This window comes from Pleuronectes platessa, chromosome 15 (genome assembly GCF_947347685.1).
Source record: "Pleuronectes platessa chromosome 15, fPlePla1.1, whole genome shotgun sequence".
NCBI lineage: Eukaryota > Metazoa > Chordata > Actinopteri > Pleuronectiformes > Pleuronectidae > Pleuronectes > Pleuronectes platessa.
The window spans coordinates 5225699-5245328 of record NC_070640.1 but is presented as its reverse complement, the minus strand read 5'-3'; the positions used below and the strand labels follow the sequence as shown (position 1 = coordinate 5245328).

Genomic DNA, 19630 nt, shown 5'->3' with positions numbered 1-19630 from the left:
CATTACCCTTCCACCAGCAGCCGACCCCTGTCAAACCCTCGTCCTCGTCACCCTCCCTGGGATTCTTTGCATAGAAAAACATCGACAGAGTTGTTGCATGGTCAGAGCTCGACACACTGTTCGCCAGAGTAAAATGTGTAAAGTGCAGAAACAGACAGAATAAGGCAGAGAGTCGGGTGAAGAAGTGAACATATCTATTGCTCCCGTGAGATAAAGGAGGGGAAGAGATGAAGCAGGCGTAGAGATAAACAGGAGAGGAGAAGAGGTAGAGAGAGAGAGAGAGAGAGAGAGGGATGAAGGAGAGACTGCTCGTACAGTGAATGATGGAGTGGTGGACACATGTCGGGGAAGGGTAAAGGAGAGAGAGAAGAGGTTAAAGAAAACAGGACATCTTCAGTTTCAGGAAATAATTACTTTCTAATCGTCCGTAGGGAAGAGATAAGATGAAATGACTTCATCCTGAAATCTAAATCCTCGCGACGCTTCATTTACCTTCGCTGCCGATATAACGACATTTTAAAACTCTGAAACCAAAGGCCTCCCTGAGTCTCCATAGATCAAAGCTGATCACTAGTGTGGTGATAACTGGGAAAGTTCGACTCGTTGCGAGTATCACGCACGTCTCTGAACCTTCCTCACTTAAAGCTCACATCGATTGTCAGTCTCACTCCAGTCCATCGTAACATGGCCTGTTATAATGTTCCTGTCAAACATCCCTCAGCTACCGGGTCAATGAAGGATCAACAATCATCATTTTTCCTTGTCTAGCTCCGAGCCAGACTTTGAGACCTCGGCATCCTCGATGTCTGCCGCCGTCACCGCAGCTTCCTCCACCATTTCTCCCCATGAGAACTTTGTCTCCTCCTCTTTGTCCTGCTCCTCTGCGTCTGAGGCCCCAGAGTCCCCTGCTTCCTCTGATAAAGAGTACATCTTCCTGGAAATCTCTTCTTCGCCCGAAGCGGCCTCTTTGCGATGGCGTTTCTGGAACAAGCCAAAGTCGGTGATATCTTTGGGGAAGTTTCTCCTCTGGCCTGACTTGTCACCGGGGCTCTCATCAGGCTCCAGGGGCAGGAGTCCGTTCGGCAGACCGTTGAAGGCCTCTGGCGGCCTGGGTGACGCTGTGGAGCTGCCCATCTTGAGGATGGAGGCGGTGATCTTGAATCGGTTGCTTTTGCCTTTGGCCTGGCCGCTCTGAGGGCCGGGGGAAACCTTGAGCGAGGAGTTCGGGTAAGCGAGGCTGGACTCCACCGAGCTGCCGCTGGCCTTCGCCCCCTGCAGGGCGGGCTTCCCCGTCTTCATCATGCCCATCACCTCGTAACGGAAGCTGGAGATATCTTGTTTCAGCTCCTGAGGAAGCAAATCAAAGCATGAGCTCCTCCTGGTAAATCAACTAATGCTTTTCATTCAACCATTAGTCCCAATCAATCTCTGCAGTGGGAATCTGTGGAGCGCTGCAGAGAGTATTGATTCATTTTACCTCAGTCAGTACTAAGTGGACAAGGTGTAATCCATGAAATTATTATATAATAATAAAACAACTTTTCTTACAAAGCTTAAAAGAACAATGTAACATTTTAGAGGCAATTACATTTCTTCAAAGATCTAAATCAAAGCAAATAAATATTTAATATCGAGTGGGCTGAGATTTTCTTTTAAAAACAAAGGGTAAAATATATCTGCATTAGTCATTCATCAGTAATTGATTTGTTGAGTTCTAAGCACCATAGAATGGAAACAGGCTACACAACCAACAGCAATTATTGTGTACATAGAAAACCTGTTGGTCCTCAGTTACTTATTTACACGTCCAGCAGACACAAAGCAATATTGGTTCTTTCTGAGTCACTTGTGTCCGACGTTAGCCCAAATACTGAGGCAAATGTTTGGACCCTCAGGAAGCAGGGACATATTTGTCTTTTAAATATGAACTGCTCCACTATGTTCCCCAGCTGGTTGTTAACCTTTTTTGTTTCCCTGAACGAACCTTGAAGTTCTCTTCAGTCAGGCCTTCCTCTGTCTTAGCGTCTCTGATCATGGCGGCCACGTAACGTTTCACCAGATTCCTCAGCACCTCCTGAAACAGTTGAGAAAAAAGGGCCATTAAAAACAATTACATTCTTATATATAAAAAAAGTGCTGTTAGAAAACTTCCGAGTCAAAAATAAGATGACAATAAAATATTCTAAGCTGCAACTCCCAAAAGAAGCAGAAGAACAACCCCCAGGCAAATGTGGACAAATGGGAAATCCCTGACTGAGTGTAATTGTTTGGCTTATTGTTGCATGAATTTTCTATTGACAGAGACAGAATGGAAGCGGAGAAAAGCAGAAGAGCAGAATGTGTGATCTGTCACAGTCTGTCACACACACGCACACACACACACACACACACACACACACACAGACACACTTACCTGATATTGATGGTTTATCCTCATATTCTCCGCTGCTCGCCTCTGCAGGGACATCACATGCAAAAACAAAAGTGAGTAAGAATCATTTCGACTCTCTAGGGGCAACAAAGTATTATTTTCTTTACTGATTTTCTCTATTAATTGATTAATTTATTTGTCTACAAAATGCAGAGTAAAAACTGCATAAAATTCCAAAGGTGGCATCTTGAAATTGTTTTATCTCATCATCATCACAAATGATTTTTTCCCACCAACAGACTCTGTTCTTTCCATCACAGTGAAATGTTGTTTTAATTGTTTGACGGCCGACTTACTCCGAGAGATCCAAAGGTGTCGGGCCGCATGGAGTTGGTCCTCTTGCACACTTGCCTCTTAATCCAACACATGAGGTAGAGGAAGGACTTGGGGCTGGGGATGATGTTGAACGGGGCCGGCAGCGTGGCCCCTTCCTCAAAGTAGCTCATCCACAGCTTCGTCCTGGCGAACTTCCACTCGATGTCTGCGTGGTCCTGAAATCCAGTTCAGAGCATATTCAGAACAGAAAGCAGGTTTGTATCGCCTTGTGCTTTCAGTTGTGGTTTGTGTGTGTGTGCTCACAGCGATGTGCTGGTAGGAGTTGTTCATCATGGCGATGAGCATGTTGAGCAGCACCACCAGTGAAATTATGTTGTAGGTTCCAAACATGGTGGCGCCGACAAACTCGGTGAACTGGTGGTCGGCGTCCACGTTGGTGACGTAGAGGCTGATCAGGCCGAAGATCGACCAGAAGAGAGACTGCAGGGTCTCAAACAACCTGCAGGGAAAACACTCCCGTTACTCAAATATCATGTTGAGAAAATCTTTTATCAACTGAAAAAGTTTTCATAAACCTGGAGAAAAAAATCCCTTCGGCCTTGTGTTTGTGAAATTCTGCTGAAACATCAGTTTCTCTTGGTAACTGGAGACTTTTCACACATTTACAAAACGCGTGATCACAGGAGCACACCTCTCTGTTTCTTTGCCACTCAGTTTCACAACATCACACATCTACACTGAACACGCAGGCACAGATGAGACTCATGTGAACTCACGTGGAGAAAGCGTTATTCTGCTCCACACAGCGGATGCCCTTACATTTCCCCTTCTCGTCCGAGGCCTTGGTCTCATAGTAAAAGTAGAGCTGGTTCAGCCCGTTAGCAAAGGCCAGCAGGACCTGCAGAGAGACCGGGTTTGCATGAGACAATCAACGGCTCTCAGTCCTGTTTAACGCTTCATGTTGATGTGAGAGTATTTGCGTGTTTACCAGACAGTAGATGAAGAGGAACTTCAGGATGTCCAGCAGCATTCTCCCCAGGGAGATCTGCAGCGGCCCCAGATGAGAGTTGGCTGTGAACAGGGAGATCAGGCGCAGGGAGCTGAAGATGTTAGCGATGGCAAACACCGCCTCAGCTACGAGTGTCGGGTGCCACATCTCCCACTGGTTCCTGGGTTTACTGCCGCTGTACTGTACCGGGAACACAGTGAGATACAGTGAGGAGGACACATCACACCGGATGGTTCTGCTGCTGTTCAGAGATCAGTCATTACCTTAGTGTAGGCTACAATCTTGAGGGAGATGGTGGCCAGGTATAGAGAGTTCATGACAAAGTCCATCAGGTTCCACCAGTCGTGGACATAGTCCTGGAAACCACCGTCCCACATTTGCTTGATCTCGGCCCAGATGAATCCTAGAAATAGAGATGTTCTCATCACCTGTCAGATCGGAACTTGTTTCTGGCGGCTGCCGTGTGAAAATGGAAAATGTACAAATCTGCTCATTTTCTTGAGAGACAACTTTAGGTCAGAGGGAGTTGAAGCTCGGATTGGCAGCGAAATGCTCCCCGACTGAATCACCACCACCAACGATCAGAATATGCATTAGAACATTTCTGATTATTCTGAGATCAGGAATAAGAGTCAGCAGATCTGTGAGGGTGAACTTAGACACAAGCTGGGTGGACCACATCCTCTGAAGATTACACACCCTGAACTGAGACACTGTGTGTGATTGAAGTTGCATGCCAACATCAGCTTGCTAACATAACAAAATGATTCAGCAAACGTGTTGAAGTTCAACAGGTATGTTTGTAATAGTCATATTAGCAGGTAAGCACTAAATTTAACATATAAAAATGTGGACATGTGTCGCTGCAGGTATGAAAAGGTGTTGTTGATTTTCAAGATGGAGGACAGCGTGGGCAAGGTCGTGGTTAAAAGTGGCAAAATCTTTGGTGATGTTTTTATGACCGTGACGATTCTCAACAGTCTCCAACAGATTTCCAATCATTCTCAAATCAGATTCATGTGAGAAGACAGAATCAGAATTCAAAAATCCTCTTTTCCTAATTTTAATCCATAGAAATGATCTGGATTTGCCACAGCTCTGAATATGATCGCTGAGAAGTGAAGCTTGGTAAAATAGAGAAAATGTCAAATTTAAATTTAACTTTAAACAAAGGTGGTGACCAGTCGACCATGGTGTCATTTCCTCACCCACTTCCCCTGTCCTCAGCCACCTGACTCACCCAGCACCCAGGGCAGGATCATCCACTCCACGGTGGTGGGCGCCGGGCCCTGCCTGTCCTGCCGGTCCTGCTCTGTGGTGACGATGTGCTGGGAGGCGAGCAGCAGCAGGAAGAGGAAGGTCAGGTAGGACGCCGTGTGGCAGATGAACTTGATGAAGGGCTTGCGGATGAAGAGGCCGTAGCGACTCTTCGGAGCGATGAGGTAGCAGAGAGCGAACCCGGGGTAGAGGAGGCCGATGAAGACGCAGGTGAAGAACTTCCCCGCCCACTGTCGCCGCCTCCAGCCGGGGAACTCGTCGTACCAGCGCGACGCCAACAGCTGCTGGCAGTTGGGCTGAGCTACAAACTGAGAACATAAGACAAGTTAGCAAAGAGTTAGACTTTTCATCATGTTTGATCCACAGAGTTAAGAGCGACCGCAGGGATTCCTCATGTCCTAATGTGAGCTGTGATTGCAGCACGTGAGCCTGCTGGGAGGCAGCCTCCTCAGCCCGAGGCTCTTTGACAGTTCTACACAGAACAAAACGCTCTGGTGACTTAGCACCTGCACCAAGTTCCAGGTGAGAGCGCAGGAATAGACTGTGTGGTGATCATTGAATCACATGATGTATCCGAAGGAAATCAAGTAATGGAAGGAAGGGAACTGCAAAAGAATCCACATGTTGTCGAGAAAGGAGAAGATGGTGTTTTCAGACGAGTGCATTGAATTTCCTGTTTGATTTTTCCACGAGAGAGAAAGTTCTCCGGCCTCAGACTTCTGAGTGGGATTTGAACTTGATCCAAATCAGACCCGACAGGAAGGAATCAAAAGGTTTCAGACGTAAACCAACACATGGGAAATGTTTAGTCTTCCTCTCTGTTGATTGGCTTGTTTGACGTCTGGCGATGCTGAGGGATTGATACCTTATGTGGTTGCAAAAATGAAATTAGAACATGATAGGAAAATCCTGTCCAAGTTAATGTCGTGTTTGTTTGGTAACGAACTGCAGGTTTAAAAAAAGACCAGCAAAGCCAAAATATCAGCGGAACTGCAGCTGTGTCTCTGTGAAATGGACCAGAGCTACATCAACAGCCCGTGGTGATCGCTTAGAAGTATCTGATTGTCAATTGTGTTTCGTAAATTGTGTAAAAACAATATAACAGTTTGCACATGCAAACATATTTGCAGGTTGCAGGAAGAATCAGAAATCGGAAATGCTTGATTGATCCCCGGGGGAGAAATGTGGTTTTGTTGGAGTCACTCCAGCCAAGAATATAAATATATAGAGACCAAGATATTAACAATACATAGAAAGAGAGTCTAAAATAAAAGTTTGTAAAAATCCAAGAAGCTGAAGAAGAACAACAGAAGATAACTGCTATTATAAAAATTCACATATTTTGGTAATATCAGAGCCGATGTGTTGACTGGATCCAGCAGCAGCCAATTCAAAATCTCTGCAGCTTGTTACCATGGGTACCACGGAGCTCCCTATGTGCGTCGGGGGGGGGGCTGGAGCAGAGTCGCTCATATCTCGATCCGGACGAGCGTTGAGGAAGACAATCCCTCTTCTTCCTCCAAATGAGAGGAGGAGGGAGACAGAGAGAGCATTAAGATAACGAGGAGGATCAATGATAACGCTTCAGATCTCCTCTCTCGCTCACGATGGAAGAATCAAGGGGCAAAGTGAACAGGTTCATACGACTCCTTTGAGGATGAACCTTATTTATAGAGAAAGATTTCTGAGCTCATTAAGTTGGACCCAAAGTCTGAGGCAGAACCGTGGCTTCAGGATCAGTCTCACAATGAAGTTCTTCCGCCCAGAAAATAATGAAATAAAAAGAACACATAGTTAAATGCTACAGCAGCTACAGAGAGATTTATGCCGTCCACTTAATGAGAGCTTTGATCTTTTGATCACATCTCTTCTGTACAGGGGAGGGTGTGGAAGTGAGAGGTCTGTTCATGCACCAGCTTTCATCTCGCCGGTCTGAACATTAAGTTTAATTAATGACAGTAAACTGTCCTTGAGCCGTCTAATCACTTACGTTAATCAGCACCACGCAGTCAAACCTGACAGAGTTATAATTAGGAAATGCTCTGGTAAAGGAGGAATATGGGATTTTTGTTTATTTTATTTTACAGACAACAGATTTTAATAATTTGTTAAGAAAGTGAAACAATTTAAACTAGTAGACTAGTGACATGCTGGGTCTTCTTTTGGAAACTGTGGAGTAGGTTGTGATGAGTGAGAATCACCAGCCTTCGCCTGTAGGCAATTTATAAGAGTTCTCTACAGACACAGGCGTTAATGGTAGATAAAAGTGAGAGAGGATAATTATTTTCACTGCGTCACATCTTCTATTCTGTATTTAATTTATTTCATTTCATCATCTGAACTTCAATTTAATATCAAACAAAAAAAGACCTCTCCTATCCTAAAACCTTCCTTCCAGTCCTTCACCTTCACCTTCCCTTTGTCACACTTACTTACACTCAATGGTAGAGTGTGTGTATGTGTGTGCGTGTTGGTGTGCGTGTGTATGTGTGTGTGTGTGTGTGTGTGTGTGTGTGTGTGTGTGTGTGTGTGTATGTGTGTGTGTGTGTGTGTGCGTGTGTCGTGATGGCTGCCTCACACAGTTCAGACTGAATCCCTGTGGGTTCTGTTGGGAGATAAAGTGTCTCTCCACCTCCACTGCCTGTCTCCACAGCAGGAAAGTGTTTGACACTGTGTGAGTGGACAAGTGGGTCCAATCTGTAGCTCTGACAAGACGTTGCCCCCCCATCCGCCCCCCCGCAGCTTCACCGACATGAAGGGTCGGAAACACACACACACACAGACTGACAAAGACACACGGACAAGGACACAACTTGCAGCTGTTTATTTTGCAGGATCTTCAAGCTTTAGGTCGAGATCAAGATTCAAATATTTTTCAAAGTGACAATAAACTGTCTTCAAATATTTCACACTTTCAATTATTCAAAAGCCAATGATTTATATTTTAAGTCACATGCGGTAGGATCCTCTTTCTTATCATCTGAGCCTGGAAAGGATTTATCGCTTCTGAGAGTATCTGAGTTCCCGATGTGTAAAATCATGATTTGCATTTCAATCAGTGGTTCCCCTCAGTAGAGCTCACACGCCACGGCCGAGCAGTCGCCTTTAATTAGTTAAATTCAATGAAGATGTAATCAAGATTTATGAAATATTCCCAGAGAAACTGGGAAAAATCTCAATAATGTTAACTAAAGTAATAAAACAAAAATTCCTGGATTTATGTGGAAGTTTAATGGAAATCCATTATTGCATAACTGTGTTGACAAAGCAACAAATCAATGGACATGAGCCAAAATATATTATAACACATTGATTTGCAAGCCACACATTGAAGATCTGTCAACTTTCTGTCTGTCTGTCTTAAACAACTGGCTGATTTAAATGTGATTACAGGACAAACAATCCGATTGAAGCAATAACTTTAACTTAAGAGGACAAAAAGCAACAGTATGATCATATTTTATCTGCTCTAAATATAAATAAGTAGGTCTCCTTTGAATATTTGAAACCAAACATTGCTGAACATTGGAGACGCTCTCATGATGACAGGCCAGATACTGTATCTGCTGCAGGTTAGTGCCGCTGATGGCACTTAGTCCCGTGTAGTGTGATTTTATCAGCGTTTAATGGAGACGCTAAACACATCTGAAATCCTGAATTGCAGTTTTTATGAGGTATCACAAGGGGGCAACGTCAAACTACAGCGTGTCAAATTAATAGCTTTTCCCATTGGCGCCTTTAAAAATGTTAAATATTAAAGAGAGAGTCTGCTCCAGGTCTCTGCGTGACTCTCCAGGGTGCTCACCTGCCGTGAGCACAAACGAGTGGCCATCCAGTTTGTGAAGCCTCGGATGTTCGGGGGGGATAACCAGCTACTTGAATGTGTTCTGTGCTCCTGATCATATTTATCTGATTTGACCTCCCACTGCATCAAAGCGCCGGCTGCTCCGGTAGCTAAGCTCTCTTGAAAGGAGGCCTGTGGAGATTTCTCTTCAGACCATTTTAAATTGCCTTTCTAAACCCTGGGAGCGCAGCAAGAAAACACACACACACACACACGTAGGGATGAATGCGAAACACAAATGAGCGCACACATACACACACACAAAATGATGAAGAGGAGAAGGGGCCAGAGTTTTGTTCCAGTGGGGGTCAACGACAGGCTCCCAATGACTCACTGGAACACTCACCATAAAAAAAAAAACACATTCAGGCTTGAGGTTCACACCAATTATAAGAGCCTGAGTGATTGTCTGCTGAATCGGTGAAAGAGATGAGGGGTGATCGCACCACAGACTAAATGTGCTGGAGGTAATGGCGGCTCCCAGGAACAGCCGAGCTCTTCCAGACCCGCTAAGTGTCCACTTGACCCTCGGAGCGCCGCTGGGGCCACAACCCACGTCTGGCTTAAAAGATCATCCGTCACATCTGCAAAAAGCTGCAACTGGCTCGGTGCGTTTACACCTTCACCACCGTCAGGAGGCTGCGGTAAATAATCTGTTATATCATCGCTGCTCCACGAAGAACGAGACATTTCCAACGCAAATTCTGAATCAAATGCAAAGCAAGAGAAAATGTTTTGACTTCACTGGCAGAAACTTGCAATAACAAAGACATGATGCCTCTCGAAAAGTGAAGCCAGGGTGTCTCGACTGCCCCCTGGTGGCTGGCTGCAGTAAAGGCCATAAACCCTGCCTACTCCATGTTAGAGGATGAGACACGCCAAATTGTTTTTTTTACCTCAATGGTGGTTTCTTTTATTTTTAGTTATCGTATCACACTGATGTATGATCGGGTGTTAAGTTACCTTGGAAGTTAGATTTTTAATGACTTAGTTGATGCTATAAAAAATGGGTTAGGGGGTTCATGAGTGGGCCCTTGATGTCGCAGCTTCATTCTCCCGATTGCATTGTCATTGTCATTGGTGCAAAATGGAAGCGCTCATGTCTGGTATATTTATGGCTTCATTTCTTGATGGTGGGAGAAAGTGGAGACGCGTCCTCCAGCTTATACACAGTCTATCGTTTGAGCTTACCCTGGTGTGTGGATCAATACAGTTTTATCCTCACTTATGCACATGCTAAAACAACAGCTAAGACTGCATTATTATTTGCTCCACACAAAAACTTTAATTTATTCTTCTCTGTATGAAAAAGTAATCTTCCAATGCAGTAAGATTATTTAGCTATTTTTATCAAAATAAATGTGTTTCAAGGATTTCCTATAGGTGAGGATGTGAAACAATAGAAAAAATAGAGCAGGTTGCGTCATTAGAACTTTAATAAATGTAATTTGTTTTTAGAACCTACTTGAGACAAATTTGATTTATTTTTTCTGTGGCAGATTTCTTCAGAGCAACAGATTTCATTAGGAAGAGATTTTACATCAATCACACTACAACACTGCTTTAATGATTAATTAGACACACACCGACAGAATGATGATTTCCAGCAGCACAACCTCACCTTTAAACGACTGCTAACCAGTCCAGGTAACTGGGACATTTATCATGTGGAAAGGGCAGCTGGGTGGATTGGTCCCCACATCATGAGACACTGTCCTCCATCAAAGAGCCGCGGCGATCAATGGGTGTTATAGATAGGATTCAGCAGAAGGGCATGCTGGGACATCAGCTGGATCATTTAAACCCTCCTGGGGAGAGGAGGACGTCTGATGTCTGTGCACAACGAAAGATTTACTTTCTTTACAACAACAAAGCGACTGAAGATGATGGCCGTGCTGCCATCCTCTGCACTCAACTGCTTTCATGTAACTCAACGTGGTCACCCGCTGACCTGTTTCCAACAGCCGAGCTAATGAAGGAGGAAACTGCTGCATAACAAACCAAGACTTCCACAAAAGAGTCCAACCAGAGAGAGCTGCCTGCATCAGACGGCACAATGGAGTAATGTGTCTGCTTCACCTCAGTGTTCAGCGGCACGGTTGTGTGTTGGAATATCACTTTAATGCCTTGCTGCTTCCCCGAGGAGACTTTAAACTCTCCCACAACTTAGTAAATCAACTCAAACCAGGCTCTCCACATTCTGCATTAAACCAGGATCCATGCATCTAGCCATTGCTTTCTATTCTCCGACAGCACTTACCCGGGCAAATTAATATATGGTGACAAATGTGAAGTGATTGCAGCCATAACTCAATGGAGCACATTTCTCTGCCAAGGCCAAACAACCCAACACATGATGGTTTAGTTCTTATAGAAGAAAATCCATCATTCCATCATCTACCACTTATCCTGTTGAGGGTCGCAGGGGGAGCTGGAGCCAGAGTGAAGTGTGCACCTTGGAGAGGTCATTACCACAGAGGGACGGTTCAGTCTCCAATCAACCCCCAGTCTGCATGTGTTTGGACTGTGGGAGGAATCCCGAGTGCTCAGAGAGGAACCCAGTATACATGTGAAGAACATACACACTCCACACAGAAAGATCCCGACCCAACAGGGATTCGAACCTTCGACACCTTCTTTGCTTCCGTGCCTTCTACCACTGTTAAGTATATAGAAATATTAAAGGTAAATAAATCCTCAATTGGCCTCTAAATTTGCATCCGCACCAAAATGTTCTTGCCAGGTCTAAGGCCTCATTTTTTGAAGTTTGGTGGGAAACCATTTAGTAAATTTTCTATAATCCTGCGAACAAATAAATAAATAAACGCACAAAGAAACCAACAAACAGACACAGGTGTTAACTAGATCAGATACCTGAAAAAAACATATTCCTTTACTCCTCAGTTTCAATTATGGTAGAGTTTAAAGGGACAATGTTACATAATTCAGTCACATCTGTATTGATCACGTGAGGCACTGAGGGTTTATATCGCAGGAGCACACATTTGATTCCACACTTCATAGGAATGAAAACGCACCTTTAAACCAGCTCATTTGCATACTCATCGTTTGTGGCTCCCATTACTGGCAAAGCATTCATCAGCAGCAGAAACAAAAGCATTTAATTACTGGACTGCACAGCTGGATATTTTTCTCGAGTTATCTGGTTTGTACCATTAACAGCATAATTATTCAAATGTGCTTCGAATGCAATTCAGCTCCTGCAAAGCTGCTGAATAAAACAATTTGCTCACTGTCGGAAAATGAAACTGGACTGTGGAAGTTATCCGTGCCTGATCACTAAATGTTTTCCACGAGCTGTAAAAATAGATGTGCTGCACTTGTTCCACATTCAGGAGGATTAAAGAGCATAAATGTTTATAGGAGACATTCTTCAGTTTTTCTTTACCCTCGTGTGATATATAAGTTTTTGGCGAATTTAAAAGAACTGCAAACCATCTTCCAAATCTGTGTGTGTGTGTGTGTGTGTGTAGATTACAGTAGACATCCCATCCCAATGTACAGCTACACATTTTTGCCTGTCTATCTGTCATCTCCGTGAGCTGCCAAAGTGAAATCAGATCAAATACAACGGGAAACAGCCTCTGGCAACATGAGGGAAGACGCTGATGCTAATCTAACATCATTACACTGCATCGTGTTGGCTGGCAGTGACACCTGTGTGTGTTGTTGGCAGTGACACCTGTGTGTGTTGCTGGCAGTGACACCTGTGTGTGTTGCTGGCAGTCGCCCCCAGGCCACACGCAGTGAACGGGACCTGCGGCATGTGGCCAGGAAATCTAACATCAACAAGGAAAAGGAGAGACTAGAGAAATCAAGGAAACAGTTTGAAAGAAACGAATGTGGTGCCTGTTATGTTACATGTTTACATAATGATACATCTTGGATTTTACATTCATATCTAACTGGGATGGCACCCCGGCACCTTTCCCATTACTGCAGCCTCTAAAATGAACAAGAAAGCCTTTCTGTTTCATTCTTCTTTTGTCCTTAAAGTTTTAAATTAAACTTTAAATTTAACTAAACAATGCAGAAAATGTCATGTTTGATTGTGTTTTCTTTTTATCTACAGATATTCATAAAAACACTAATGGTCAAAGTGGTTATGATGAAGTCATGATTAACTTTATTATAAATAACTTTAAATAAAAAGAAAATACAACCAATCATATATCAAATATATATCAGCTTCCATAATCCAAATGGGCTCTAGAAAGCACGTCTGATAAATCCCCAGTGTTTAGGCTCCATAATATGCTTGTACCTCTTTCTGGTAATACTTGATAGCCAGTTTGAGTCTCGCCAGGTCGTTGTTGTTCTCCTCCTCCAACAGGTTCATGTCGTCTCTGTAGTTGAGGATCATCTCCAGCTCCCTGGAGCTCCTGGTCTGGTCCAGCAGGTCCTTGGCAAACTGCTTGCACTGCTGAGAGAGCTCCTCGTACTCGGATTTGAACTCGTTCTCCACCTGAAAGACACGGGCGGAGTGAATGCAGAGCACAGGGGCCTCTAAACATCAGGGCGTCCTGAAGGAACCTGGCAGCTGAAATCAATACATCAAGGTTAATCTTAGTGTGCAGCTTTTTCTGGGAAGTGGAGATTCTAAATGAAACCTGGCCTCTGGCTGTTTTCTGTCAAGAAGCTGTTTTAGACTTGTTTACTTATTGAATCCACCACCTCTGCAAACCAAGTGTTTTTCCCTCTTATATATGAAATATGTATTGAATAAACCTAAAGGGCATTTACTGTAATTAGTGTCAGATAAGGAGACCTGCAGAGTTAAAGAAGGAGCATCTGTTCTTAATTATTTCTGTTTTGATTCTGATCTCTAATGGCAACTCAGCTTTACTATAAATTAAATAATACACTTTGTATTTTTACAATACAGTAGCTGGATATTTTCTGAACTGAAAAATATGTGCATTCATTTCTTTTGTTTATGAAATCCTGACGCTGCGGCTCCACCACTATCTGCCCGGCTGCCTCGCCCTCACCTTGCTGAGCTCCTGCAGCTCCCAGCTGAGCCTGAAGGCCGTGAGGAAGGGGTCCTCGCTGGAGAGGGCGATCAGCGAGGGACTGGACAGCGCCCGGTAGATGTTGAGACGTGAGCGCGAGTGACGCAAGCTGTCCACGTCCGAGCTGGACACGCACTCCACGCAGTTACAGCGCACCTGCAACGACAAAACATGGGAAACATCATGGGTCATGTCAAAGCTGCTCTTTAAACAAAGCTGCACACAAAACTTTGTCTATACCCTCAGCCGTTGTTGACATTTTGGATACATGTGGTTTTTAAAGCTGGTGATAACGTCAAAATACAAATAGAGAACCATGAGGAGACGCGTGGTTTACCGACCTCATGCGGCTGCGGCATGGAAACGCCTTTCTGCACCAGGAGCTTGATGATTTCATAGTTGTTGGTGTGCGCCGCAAGAATGATGGGAGTGATGTCGGGGGTGAAGTCAGAGAACTGCTTGTCCAATAAGATGGGGGGAACCTGTCGGGGGAGAAAAAACAACGTTAATCATATAAACTGTGTGTGTTAATTAAAGTTTCTCTATATGCACCACATTCAGCCTTTTGGATTCAAGCATTGTATTGCCGGTTTAAAGACCTCAGTCCCCCCCTTCAGTCAGGTTGAAATGACTTGCTCAGAGCACAGTGGGCTGTGAGTAATTGGTTTGGTTAAACACCGGCGGCTGGAAGACCTCCTGTTCACCTCAGTGCAGTTCGGAGGGGCTTTCCACTGACTGGAGGTAAACTGAAGGAGGGCGATCAAGAGAGTCATTAGAGGTCGGAGCAGAGAAAGAACCGGTGAGCTATTATCAAAGTGGCGGCAAAAATGTCACCCACACGGAGGCTTGCGGTAGAGCGTGCATTCATATTTCACACGTTTCCGAGGGAGTCATTACGCTCAGAGAGAAACTCATTCCACCCAGCGCTCTTATCGCCTCCTCCAGCTCGGCCCCCTTGTGCTGTTCCCATGTCGCTCAGCGGCAGTACACGGCCGCGGGCGGAGGAATGAGCCGGACCTCTTCACTTCTTTTAATTGAACGCCTATTATCTGATTCTGAGGCGAGGGAACCGGGGGAGGGAAGGTCAGAGAAGGGTTTGAGGATAAGAAAGCAAAAAGGTAAGGGCCGATTTAGCAAAGAGACGCTAAAGCCTTTGCCGCCCACTCTGGCTGATTAGAACCAGACAGGCTGAAAACAGGTGGAACTATGGTGGGACTTTACTATTTAACATCAGTGAGAATAAGGACAGTGAGATGTCAGCCAAGCCACATTTATCCACACCCACGTAGTCCTGAGGTCTAATAAGAAAACCGCAGTGTGGGTGGAGGACATGTGAAAGGGAAGGAACTCTCTGTAACTGCACATCCAGGGAATGTAAAAAAAAACACAATCTGAAGCTTCAGGGTTATTTAGTAGATGTGCAAAAATGCTTCTCTTTACATTCGTCTACTAAAAGCACAAACAGAAATAGTATCAGTGAAGCCCTGGCCCCACTTCACCAGCTCAAAGGAACAATGAAGAAATGTCATCTAAAAGGGCCCTGGTTCATTTTCTCAAAATGTTTCATCAGCTTTATTTATTGCCGCTCGAAGTCGTTTAATCAGGCGGCCATCAGTTCGTCAAACTTCAACAAGAAGTGGTCGGAGAGCAACGTGGGAGAGTCGTCTTGTTTTGCAGAGGAGGGCGATCTGATAAGCTCTATACTCTGTCCTCTGTGTGGGAGGAGGAGGGGACATCAAATAATCCACATCAAACAGCCGTGGCCTGTGACCGAGCTTGGAGCCGGAGCAGAGATGTGATGCGATGATAGTAGCGGAGAAGAGAAACCACATCGAAGCCCACTTGTCTGTAACTCACATTAGAACAACGCATCCACCATCGGCTTTATTGATTAAAAATGCAACACTATAGCATCTGCAGGGTGTTCAGACTTCACAGTGTGCCTTTGTTTTCACTGTGCTCTCGCCCCCTGTTGGTTTCCACCTGTCAGCGCGCGACATCACAAACCTTCAGATGAAGCTGCAGTAAAATGGGACACTGTGCGGTTTGGTGTTTTTGAATGACAGTGCGAAAAATAAGCGCATGTCTTTGCAGGATTCACTGCAGACGTGATAACGCTTCCCTCCCACCGGGCTCTGTGGTGCACGTGGGAAGACGAGGGATTCCCTTACATAACGGGGTCCATGTGCATACGGTATGTGGGCTGCACAGTCACCGAAAAAAAACACTGAGCAAAATGTGCTTTATATAAAAAGACTGGAAGGGATTAAAAAAAGAAACGAAACACAAAAGCACCCACGGGCTCTTTTAATTGAGAAAAAGCGTGAGCTGCCGTGTTTGAGCCCCCGACAGATGCATATCTACGCTCAGAGGATAATGCATGAAGCTATTTAAAAGATGCCAAGGAGCTTCACGCCGGAAAACAAACAAGCCTCGACTCGCAAGATTCTTACAAACACATCCTTCAAGCTGCCGGCGAAAAAGAAAAACGAACGCACACAGCTCCGGCAAGGCTTGAAATGAATGAAACAACTTCATGGATGACACCGGGAATGGATACGATGCACTTTAACCAGACGGCTTTTTAACACAATCAATGAGCTTCTCTCTCAGGGAGATTTGAGAGCTCCAGAGTGATCTATTTTCACAATCTACTCGTGTGCGAGGAACAGACACTATCTTACCAAGACATTAAGGTAAAGAGGCAATGCAGCGGCTGATAGATGTCACCACTAAGGGAATCGGACCACCGCACACTCTGGGCCTGTGTATCTCAGTCCGCTCCACATCCATTTCACCAACGAGCCGGAGCTATCCACTTTGCTCGGGCTCCATTTTGTGCCCTAATGGTTTTTTTTTCGCTTTTCCGATGATTTCACTCACAGGACGCGACAGGAAGAGCAATAACATCTCCGCCACAGTTCATCAATGAAGCCAGGAAACATTTGTGCTTCATGGTGCATTACTGCTGATAGGGCGAGGGGACAAAGAAACATGTGTGTGTGTCTGTGTGTGTGTCTGTGTGTACATGTGTCGCGGGTAGATGAAAAGAAAACTCTCCTTGAGTAGAGAGCAATCAGTGCAAAGGAGCTGAAATAAATTAGACTGTTTAGTTTGGATTACAGTAATTAAAGCAGTAGAACAGGCTCTTCTCATCAACTAGAAGATGAAGTTGGTTTACAACACTGTTGTCAATCCTGAAACTTATCTAGATTTCTTTCAAGACTGAAATATAAATATAATGTAAATAATTTCTCTTGGTGGACACACCTCCATAAATATGAAGTTTTGTTAAGAATGTTTTATTTTCTGAACTTTTTTGAAGAACAAAATGTGCTTGAATGTTTTTTGATTTATATCTTCAAAATATATTCAGAGCTTCTCTATTTGTTCAGAGCTAGAGAGCTAAAATGTAACTAGGAATGAATAAAATGTTCACTTTACCGAATCAGGAATTGTGCGTATGTGTAAATTGTGGCCCCTTTATGGCCCCCAATTCAGAAAAAATCCTAGATACGCCCCTGCCTGTACCTTTCCCAAAAGTCTGACATTTTTGGTTGCACAAAAAAATCAGAACCACCGGGTGAAAACATAACCTCTTTGACAGGTGTAAAAATCAAAAGCACTAAAACATGACAATACAACACGGTGGCAAGTGTAAGGAATCATATCTCTATCGTGGTTTCTCCCAGACCCGTCAGCAGCAGATAAAGCCCCCCCGCTCCTTCCTCACCTGCATGCCACCACTGGGCTTCTTGTGATTCAGCAGCAGCTCCACCGCGCCCACCACCTCCTTGCGGATGGCGTGCAGCAGGGCATCGCCGACGTAGACGCTGAAGCTCAGCACGAGCTCGATGATCTCCAGGTTCTCGTTCTCGATGGCGATGAGCAGAGCCGTGCGGCCGAGGGGGTCGATGCAGTTGATGTTGATCTTGAAGTAGATCTCTGCCTCCTGACAAACAAAAAAACAAGGATGTGATTGGAAGTCAGGGTTTGTTTTAAAAGCCACTCGGGGTTTGTTCAGTGATTAGAAGGGAAATTACCCACTGGCATATATAACACATTGATTTCTGAAAGGAAACACTTAAACGCCTTTAAAATCTGAGTCAGCAGCTCAGAGTATAGTGATTTTTGCTTTCTTGCTTTGTTTGAAAGAGTGATGAACACACAACCTTCTGATATCAATAGTAATTGTTGGAGAATACGACCAATTTAACACAATTTACTGTGTTGATAGGTCTACGGGAGAATTACTAATGTGAAAAAAGCTATATGAGTCATACTGAGGGGAAGTGGAGCCCGATCCTTATCTCAGCTTGAAGCAAACAGTTCAAGGTTATTTTTCCTCCTCTAATCAGCACATCTGATTCTTCAACAGATCTGTCTGTGGGTGAGGGTGTCAGATATTGACGAGGGAGATTTTTTTTTAAAATCAGTGAGAACTTATCTCTGGTTCTGCTGCACTGAACTCAATCTCTATTATAAAACTGTCCATCATGAGTTGAGGAATGAAATATACGATTATTGGAGTGTAGCTTCCAAGAAGTGTTTTCTACAGCTGTGTATAGATCATAATTTTTTTAATTAACGAGAATATTCTGGATACAGGTGCTCCATCTTGCACTTTTGACACAAGTTCTAGCCAAAACTATTTACAGCCAAATTTATCAAACAAATGAATACTGATAGAGCTACCCAGAATGACAGAAACCATATTTGGGGAAATCTTTGACTTTTCAGTTTGGTCCATGTCCGATCCACTAACATGGAGGAGGCAGTATTTATGACCTATACTGCAGCCGACCAGCAGGTGGTGATCTTTTATATCTATGACAGAAGCTGAGCATCTCATTTTAATTCGATCACAAAGCTTCTTTTCTCAGCTGTTTCTTTTCTATTTTTGTTATTTTTGTTTAGCTTGGCTTTACCGCATTGTGATGTTAATATTATATCATACGCGGTTACATTTTCATCTTCTTCTGTTAACTCAAGGTAAATAAAAGGCCTCAGATTTAATTGGAAGATTCTATTGGCAGATCATAACCGCTGCAGATGTCCACAGTAAATCTTCCAATCTTTTTTTTAAATCAATCCAATAACAGTAAGGACTTAATATCGTTCCATTTGTCCATCAATAATTTAATGGTTCACCGGCCGCAATCACTCATTCATTAACCAATCAAATCATCCATGCTACCATATATTTATACTCTCTCTCTCTCTCACACACCTCCAGGGCGTGTTTGACACTCGCGTAGTCGCCCTTCTCCACAGCTCCGAGGTAAGCCTTCTCCAGAGGCGACAGCTCCGACTCGGCCCGCACGATTCTCAGCGGGATGCGGTCCCGGTACGAGGAGCTGTCAGTCCGCCGGTAGTAGAGCTGTGACATCTCCCTGGGCTTCAGCTCACCAGCGCGCTGCTGACACGGCTACAGCTGCGGCCAGGCGGGGGGGGGGGGGGGGGAGTTCACACTAGAGGGGACAGGGGCAAAGATGTTACAGGGAGAAGGCACCTGCTGTTGTTGGTGATGTTTTTCACAAGATATAAAGGACGAGTAAGAGAAGAAGGGGGTGAAAGGGTTATACAGACAGAAATGACATTCCTTCCATGCATTTCTTGTAAGAAAGGTGCCATACAAATAAAGTTTATTATTATTATACTGCTAATCCGTTGAAGGTAGCTTGCTGAGCGGTTTCTGAAACACTTTTTATCTTATTTGTTGAATTCCTCGCCAGGTCGTTATAGCCATCGATATGGAA

At 44.3% G+C, this 19630-nt stretch overlaps 1 protein-coding gene across 1 annotated transcript; it reads right to left on the bottom strand.

Moving 5' to 3' along the window:
* Window positions 1–750: 750 nt before the first annotated feature.
* LOC128457355 (short transient receptor potential channel 4) lies at window positions 751–19287 on the bottom strand. The gene is made up of 14 exons (XM_053442007.1): window positions 19102–19287; window positions 17605–17823; window positions 14213–14353; window positions 13851–14027; window positions 13124–13324; window positions 4957–5302; window positions 3980–4119; window positions 3696–3896; window positions 3484–3605; window positions 3011–3206; window positions 2728–2922; window positions 2414–2455; window positions 1985–2074; window positions 751–1347 (listed from the first exon to the last, which is right to left on the bottom strand). Exons 1-14 carry the CDS (start codon window positions 19258–19260, stop codon window positions 751–753), a joined length of 2826 nt encoding a protein of 941 aa, XP_053297982.1. The 5' UTR covers window positions 19261–19287.
* Window positions 19288–19630: the final 343 nt, after the last annotated feature.